At 36.2% G+C, this 9,107-nt stretch overlaps 1 protein-coding gene across 1 annotated transcript; it reads left to right on the top strand.

Annotated features, from left to right (window-relative positions):
• Positions 1-254: 254 nt before the first annotated feature.
• Positions 255-8,554, top strand: LOC144437695 (CD320 antigen-like). The gene is made up of 4 exons (XM_078126700.1): positions 255-352; positions 3,573-3,637; positions 4,190-4,354; positions 7,514-8,554. The coding sequence occupies exons 2-4, from the start codon at positions 3,583-3,585 to the stop codon at positions 7,645-7,647; spliced, it is 354 nt and encodes a 117-aa protein (XP_077982826.1). The 5' UTR covers positions 255-352; positions 3,573-3,582; the 3' UTR covers positions 7,648-8,554.
• The last annotated feature ends 553 nt before the right edge of the window (positions 8,555-9,107 follow it).

Here is a 9,107-nt window from a genome sequence, read left to right as displayed (position 1 = left end):
TATTTGGAACTTATAGTAATACGTCCAATACATATTATAAATGTGTTTACCTTTGTTTTTGTTCTATTTTACCACATTAAGAGGATTTCTTTTACAGTGGAAACGATGTATGGAAGCAAAAATGGAAAACAAAGGTTCTTTAATGCGGGTACATTCTTTACTTATAAATAAACTCTATTCAACGACGATGGTGTTTCTTTAGGTTCGTTGTAACAGACCAATTAATGGAACAGCCTTCGTTGCATTGCCTAGAATGTATAAATAGAGCATAAAGAACTGGATGCTATCATATATTGAAGCAAGTGACAATCGCCGTCTGAGAATCGTCACCGTTATATCACATACTATATAGGTAAGTTGTGATACTATGCTATAATTCATTTGCAATAAGATATTAAGTTAGATGTGCACAGTTACTGTAGCAGTTCAAAACGAATTTTCAAGATTGTTTGTTTGTCATTCCCATCCCATTCAATCTTGCATGTTCTATTACCAGCCGACTTACATTATTTTAAATTGCCAAAATAGCTTTCGATCGTCGTTTCATTTCTATCATATTCTGTATGTTTTATTATTTGAGTACGAGACAAATGACAAACTTTATTACACCCAAGACAACCGCGTCTGTGATTACACCTATGTGTTTGGCAACATTATTAACTATTAATTTGTTTTCAAATGTGCTTGCAACCATTTGATTATCATTAGGTAAGAAAATGTATGTACATGCAGGCATTTAAGTCACATTTCGTTAGCAACGATCGACACATGCTGACATGTGAGAGAAAATTTTATATCAAATGTTCAGGAAAAGTTATTCTCATCCAGAAAACAAAAAGCAAAACATATTAGGCCAAATAAAAAAAATGGTGTGTTTCCAGTAAACCCGACAGACCATTGTTAGACCGTCGACCCTGCCTATCATTGTGTACTTTCCAAAAAGGTAAAATGGTAGGAATTTGCTTCCATTTCCGTGTTAACTATCTTGCCAAAGTTTCTTTGATCATTTTTTTAAAATCCCATTCCAGAGAATGGAGTCTTTCAAAAATGCAAATTGAATTTATACTGTATAGTCTGCATATTGTGTTCGTTTACTTAACACAGATAATTGTCTTGTACACGTCATCAAACTATGACAAACGTATTGTGACCAGGGAGTATCTTGTCGTTGTGTCGACGTATTACGAAAACTCTTGTTTTCAACCAATGATTTCAGAAGTAATAGCATCTAAGTTGTTTGTTTCCGATAACATGCATATGACTTCAGGAAACTGGGTAGAATTTTATTTTTATTTTTATTTTTTTATTTTTCGTTGTTGAGGAAATGCGTCGATGAAATTGATTCAGAATATTGATATTTTCACTGTGATTATGAAACCATTATACTTTTTATTTTATTTTTATGATTATGTTTTTTTTATAATTAAGTTGGTTTTAGGTTATTGTACATGTAGTATAACCGATCAGTTGTATGTATAAAATCAATTAATCAAACTTGAATACCTGCCTATTACTCCAGTAATAACGGTTGTAGATGCTAAATATGTGAAAGAAAGCCAGGCTGTTCTATTCCCATACTCCAGTACGGTGCTAGCAATATTTATAGAGTTTGAATTGTGTTATTGAATGCCATACCACAGACGGACGGTAGAACGGGTTTTTCGTTTACCGAACTGCATGGGCTTGAACGTGGAACATAAAATGTTCGATTTGATCAGTCTCTCAAGGACCAGAGACCTACCGAATGTGTCCAAAGCCCAAAGGTCGACATGTTAAGACCTGGAGGTAGTCATTAGAGGTCTCGACAAACTTAAATTAAAAAAAAAGTGTTATTCATTTTTCATAACTTGGAAATTATGAATATGATTTACGTATATTCTTGCCACCACACCTAAGAGATTAGAATGTTAGACCATAAATAGTCATTTTGTAGCATGTGTATGCCTTGTCCACTCATCATTCAAATCGTGACATTCAATGACTTTCACGGTCGTCAAAATTGGTTTCGGCGGGAAGTAATCAATGAAATGAAATCTGGAATAAAACCATGTACAAGGTGTACACGTACATATCAAATTGAAATTCCAATTAGCTACAAATATCCACACATCATTTTCCCTTAATTATTCATTCAATTTATACCAATGTTCCATTTATTGTGACAACATTAACCGATCTAAAATTGTTCATAGAATATTCGTAAATGCTGTATCATATATACACAGCTGTCCCAGGGTTTTTATTTGCAATAAAAGTATTAAATATTATCAAACTATTTTTGTTAAATTCTGTCTATTCTGAGCGACCACACCCTTACTTAATCCCCAGCTGTCAGAAAGAACAACAAAATAGTGTTATGGAGGGTTAAACGTCACTAACATCTGACACATGAGACAGCTGTAGCCATGCCCGTTGACAGATGTGTCATTACTTTGACGAGAAGGGGTGAATGGGTCTGGAGTGTAGTATAACACACGCAATTTCGCAGGTTGGGGAAGGGAGGGGTGTCGAAATGTGTCCGCAATGCATTTTATATTGCAAAATTAGACTAAAAGATCAGCCGTTGTGGGCGCTCTATACTTCCCTTTCCACAAACTGGGAAGGGGTGATAAGAACGCCACCACCGACGTATTTTACAATCTAAACAATTAGTATAACCAACCATATGTTTATATCTCGGGGAAAATATAGGTACCATGTCCTGCATGTAATGCGATAGACCTAACATTAAGATAGATATATAGTATAAATTCTACCCTCATTTTCTTATCTACACTTTCGTCACAACAGAGAAATGTATGTTCTGAAAAAGAAATTGCAAAAATGTTCTGCTAACTTAAAAAAGATGCACTTTTGAGAAATTCGCAGGATTTTTTTTTTCAATTGTATTGTGAAAAGATAGCAGATATATAGTTACGACGCGTCTTTTTGATATGCAAAGTGTAAGACTAAACCACAGACCATTATAGGACTGAGTCTAAACTTGGTGTCTGATATACATTGTACAGTTTGTGAGAGTCTAACAATCTCTACATTTTTTCCAACTGCTCAGTAAGAACTTTAAGTTCTACGATGGCCCTCAGCTTAGATATTTTGTTTTGAACTTGGTGTCATCCACATCGGGGTTGGATGGTAGATAGAAATAGACGTTGACACTGTAAGATCACACCTTATATCAGTGAGATTATTCAGGCAAAAAATACTTGTACGTTGAACTCGTTTATGTTGTTGTTGTTGTTGTTGTTGTTGTTGTTGTTGCCGTTGTTGTTGTTGCCGTTGTTGTTGTTGTTTACTCTCTTTTTTTACAAAACTTTCCAAGTTTCATCCCCATCAACGGTGTTACAACGGGGCCTACTTGAGGAACATTAGGAATATTGTTGTCATGCGCAGTAAAACCACCCGTTCTCAACCTTAAGGTAGCAATGATTTGAATGTCAACTCCATATGTCCCATTGTATGTATCGTCCTTGATCATTTGGTTTTAGAAGAAAGCCTACGGTCTTAATTTACATTTCAATATGGCGATTATTTTAAATATCAATACCATTTTTTTCATTTATTTTGTTTACTAGGTCCACAACCATGATTCGTCAACTCGCTGTACTTGTTTTGGTTGTCATCACTGTGTCTGCAATACGTAAGTCGTTGAATGACCTGACTTTTACTAAGTACCAAATTCAATTCAAATTAATTAGGCCTACATAATTAACAAAGACTAAGAGATCACATAGCTGTACATGTACATCATTATTTGTTGTGACAGTGGTAGGTGACTGAAGACAATTATTTCCTTACTTTTTAACCACAGGGGACAGCACACATGTGGTTGATTGATTTACTCTTTGCGTTAATCAAAACCAACCAACCAACCAACCAACAAATCAATCAATCAATCAATCAATCAAATCAAATCAATCAGTCAATCAACCGATCGATCGATCAATCAATAACATGTTTGTTGTGCCATGTGCTTTTAACCACCCGCCTGACCAACCAACCGACAGCCCTAAAGTTGAGAAACATAAAATAGGAACCTTCTCGTTGAACTTCGATGCTTTTGATAACGTTTAATTAAGGGACTTTACATCTTAGAGGATTGTTTTTATCAAAGTTTCTACACCATATTTATGTAAACATCATAGCAGTCGTTTATCCAGAAATAACGTTCCATTACATCTGATTTCCTCAGCTGATGACCAATGTGATACATTACCGAGCAGTATAATCTTCAACTGTCCAACCGGTTCCCCTAAATGTGTGCTTCAAAAATATGTTTGCGATGGAGTTCTTGACTGTGCTGATGGATACGACGAAAACCAGGATGGAAGTCATTGCAGTAGTTCTCAACAAGCAGGTAAGTGCTTCGTACACATTCCAGCCATTAATTCCCCATCAAAATACTCGAAATTTAAATTTTTCGAATTGTTTTTGGCTATGTATGTGAATGTGTCTCATGCTACTGTGAGCGTTGTTAAATTTATGGAATAAAATATACCGTTCAAACCTTAGTTTACTTTACCCAGCGACGTCGACGTGGTCAACTATAGAATGTTGAAGACTTAGTCTATTTTTGTAAATTCCAAACTCCTAGGCATGTAATAATTGGTGTGCCCGCAAGTTACTACTACCGGTATACCCTCGTCTGTTAGATTATTGACTTGTTAACTGCACGCCATTAGCTGATCGATAGGGCTGTAGGTCTACAGAGATTGGTAATTAAACAGGCTAAGTAATTATTGTGATAAGTGGCAGATGTGAGCTAATTTAAGTAAGATGAAAGTTGTAGTGTGTAGGAAGGGAGGTGTCATTTCCCAAAATAAAGGTGGAAAAGAAATATAATAATGATAATGTTGGGTTCTTATATAGCGCTTTCCAATGCCGTGCTCAAAGCGCTTTACAATTATTACCCCTGGCTCAGATCAGAACGGCACAACGGCCCTTTAGTCTTTTACCTGGGAGCATAACAATCCATTTAAGCGCATAGGAATAAATCATTCACATTGCAACCTACATCCTACCAGGTCCCCAATTATACAGCTAGGTTGACTGAGGTTCAAAATCGTGGTTCAAATCTTGCCAAAGGACTTTAGCCACTCGGAAACAAACAGCAGACAGCGACGGGGCTCGAACCTGCAACCTGTAGATTCCAAGCCGGTCACGCTAACCATTTAGACCATTCATGACTCCACATAAAAGTAGATAGATGTCGTATCCTATTACAACTATCTAAGGAGTTTATTTTATCAGTTGAAATGGTCAAGTGAAACAACTCCATGGTGATGGCTATTCGGACATACGGCTCCGTAATTTGAGGGTTCCAATCTTACATTTTATTAGAAAGAGTACACTATCATGTAGTTTTTTTCCTTGGGGTCTCAAATAGTTCCCCAAACTGTATCACTCTTGGCGAATATGGTAGATATCCTCTTCATCTACAAACAGCAAACCATTGTATTAAGTACTGGACTAATTTAATCACCATGCCAAACTATAGATTACCAAAACATGTTACTATATATTGTTTAAAATAGAGGAGTTGGCTGTAAGAACAAGACACACATGGACCTCAGACATTTGTAGCCTACAAAATGTTTGGGAAACACAAGAAATTGGTGACACAAATGTCTTTCTATATCATTCTATTTATAGAGCGTTTTAAAAGTTATTTATCAAATATTTGGTTGGCAGAGGTTTCAACATTTGATAAACTTGATAACTATTGAAACTTTACATCTTCATTTATAAACTATTTATGAAGATTACCACTACGAAACCTTCAAGTTCACGTTTGCCCCAAAGTGCAATATAAGTGAAGCGTTGATTGTGAAACAGCCAAGCATTTACATGACATGCTCTGTAACTAGTGTGGTAGCTAGGTAATACATGTATATGTATATATATAGTTATGTTTGAGAACTCTTACGTGAAGTAATATTAAAGAATTGATGTAAGAAACAGGAACAAGAACAAATATTTCCATGACCACAATTCAGACAAGGTTATATACCATTGTAGAAAAGGATTTTTTTTCTCCCATCATAATCGAAAACACAATGACCCCTCCCCCATCCACACAATTTTCAAAGATAGTGTCTTTTAAAGATGTGAAATGTTTGCCAAGATAGTCTAAAATTGCCTTAAAACTCCAGATCTCCCCTACCAATGATACTACCATTAGATGTGCTGACCTTTACTATAATGATGCCATTTAACTTTTTAAGAACATATTTCAATCCAATGTAAGTTATAAAGAATAGTTTCTGATTCTTGATGTTTTTGTCCTGTAAAGCTTGGAGGTTATTGCTTGAAAGGATCTGCATAGCCTAAAATTGGCTTTAAGAGTAAAAAAAAACTCCAGAGCTTCAAGGGGGAGACTCCCTAGGACCCCTCACAAGAGATGGGCATATCCCAGTCTCTAGCTCTTCCCCTTACCTCTTACTGTCAAGATGCTATTAAAACTTTATTCAAAAAATATTTCAACCCTATGTAGTTGTTTTTTACATGTTGGTGCTGTCTTGTAAAGCTTGGAAATTATAGTCTAAAAGTGTCTGAATAGTCTCAAAATTGACTTTTCAGAATACAAAAAACTCCAGAGCTTCTAGGGGGAGACCCCCTAGGACCCTCCACAAGAGATGGACATATCTCAGCCTCAAGCTCTTCCCCCCTACCTTTCACTGTCAAGATGCTATTAAACTCTTTTGGAATACATTTACCCTGTGTAGTCAATAATTGTATGATGGTGCTGTCCCGGGATCTTCTAATGTATTATCAAGATGGGCAAGCAGTCCACACTGAGTCATGATCAAACATTGCCTGTCAAGTGAATATGATATATATAAGGGATGTCATCGTGTTTTAGAATTAAGTGATAGGGGGTCAGCCTGTTTTCGGTTTTACAGATAGGGGGTCAGTGAGTTTTTGTCGGCTCGATGGACAAATCCACCGACCCCCCACCCCCCCCCCCCCCCCCCCAGGCTGGAGAAACTGACCGGTCCCTTAATGCCGCTTGTAATGATTGCGTTGTCAAAAACTGACAGTAAAGAATTTTAAGTTTCGCCAAACGAGTAGCCTGGTCGATGACATCGTGTAGTCCCTCCAACCATGGCAACTGATCAGACTGTTATTATTCAAATGAATTAGTATTTAAATACACATACGTTATCCTACGTGATGTGGTAATTTACATATTATTTACACATATTTAATGTACATTTAATCCTACGGGTGCTGGATAGCAATGATAACGACTTTTTGGGGGTGTGGCTACGTGAATCGTTTGAAAATTGTTTTCAACACAATCGGAGAATCCGAGGGTTAGGAGGTATGACCAGCTAATGATATACTAGTATCTCGACAACGCAGTAAACAGGCTACAAGATTATGCATATATCAAATACTAGTATATGGTAATGATATATACAGTATAATACAGTTATGGTAACAACAAGCTTCATAAAACGATCAAATTGATTATGTATTCTTAAAACTTATTCCATTTATTTTTCTTTCACAGAGAACTGCCAGAATGATTACATAGGTAAAGGTCTTCCTTACTTTCAGTGTGTAGACGGAATGTGCATAGATAGTGATCAAGAATGCAACGGAAGTGACGATTGCCTTGATAGAAGTGACGAAACCAGTTGCTAAACATTAACTCCCTATTCTCCAATTATTTGTTGCCATGGTGTTGGTATGATATTAATTTATAACGGACTACATTACTTCCAATAGTTGTTAACGTTATATTGTTCTCTTTGGTAGAGTATCATAATTAATGAGTAGTGTTTACGGCTTGTTCAGTGATAATACACGCCAAACAATATTAAAAATCGATATTATAGAAAAACCATAATAAATGGACGTTAAGCAGCACCATCATGTTAGTTTATACAACCCATAACACCAACGTAAAGAGCTAGCGCTGTATGTACCACAATCGTTATAGCATACACATATCAAGTGTAAAAGTATACTGTTTCATTTGTTAATTGAAGATATTAGAAAGAGCACATGCTGGACGTTTTAATAAACCAATTGAAAAAAAGTATACTTTTCCACTTGATTTGATATGAATGTTATAAATGAGTGTAGTACGTAGAGAAAGTGCTTTACTTCAGTGTTACCAGTTGTAATATGAATGTTATAAATGAGTGTAGTACATAGAGAAAGTGTTTTACTTCAGTGTTACCAGTTGTAATATGAATGTTATAAAACGAGTGCAGTACGTAGAGAAAGTGCTTTACTTCAGTGTTACCAGTTGTAATATGAATGTTATAAATGGGTGTAGTACGTAGAGAAAGTGCTTTACTTCAGTGTTACCAGTTGTAATATGAATGCTATAAATGGGTGTAGTACGTAGAGAAAGAGCTTTACTTCAGTGTTACCAGTTGTAATATGAATGTTATAAATGGGTGTAGTACGTAGAGAAAGAGCTTTACTTCAGTGTTACTCGTTGTAATACGTTCAATCACACAATATAACACATGTTATGGGAAGCATATTGTAACTTTCTTTCGATTTCGATTTCCTAAATCAGTTCTAAATCAATAAATACATGTGAAAAAAACTCTTTTGTGTATTCGTTGTTGTTCCTTCTCCTAGCCTTTCATCCTTAGCTGTAGCTTTGAACGGCGTTCAATTCACACACTAAACGCTGCAACCGGCCCATGGATATTTGTTGAAAATGTTATGTACAATAACTTTATCGTAATATCGTATCCCCTGAAAATTATTGCAGAATCACATGCGCTTGCGGGTAAACCATATTTTAGCTTTGTACGCGATTAATCAAATAAAAATGACTTTTGGGTCCACGTCCACAAAATTAGCGCCCTCAACGGTGCTTATGATTTAATAATAATAATAATGTTGGGTTCTTATATAGCGCTTTTCCACTCCGTGCTCAAAGCGCTTTACAATTATTACCCCTGGCTCGGATCAGAACGGCACAGCGACCCTTTAGTCTTCCTCAACTCTTTGGATGCATACAATCCATTGCAGCCATTTAAGCGCATAGGATTAAAGCCTTCACATTGCAACCTACATTCTACCAGGTCCCCAGTTATACAGCTGGGTTGACTGAGGCACAATCGTGGTTCAAATCTTGC

The sequence above is a fragment of the Glandiceps talaboti genome, chromosome 7 (assembly GCF_964340395.1).
Source record: "Glandiceps talaboti chromosome 7, keGlaTala1.1, whole genome shotgun sequence".
Lineage (NCBI taxonomy): Eukaryota > Metazoa > Hemichordata > Enteropneusta > Spengelidae > Glandiceps > Glandiceps talaboti.
Note: the sequence above shows the minus strand (reverse complement) of the source record. Positions and strands in the feature narration are given on the sequence as shown.

Coding starts and splice junctions, on each gene's coding strand:
- LOC144437695 (XM_078126700.1), top strand. CDS start 3,583: ATGATTCGTCAACTCGCTGTACTTGTTTTGGTTGTCATCACTGTGTCT. Junction 3,638..4,189: donor CATCACTGTGTCTGCAATAC/GTAAGTCGTTGA, acceptor TGATTTCCTCAG/CTGATGACCAATGTGATACA. Junction 4,355..7,513: donor CAGTAGTTCTCAACAAGCAG/GTAAGTGCTTCG, acceptor TTTCTTTCACAG/AGAACTGCCAGAATGATTAC.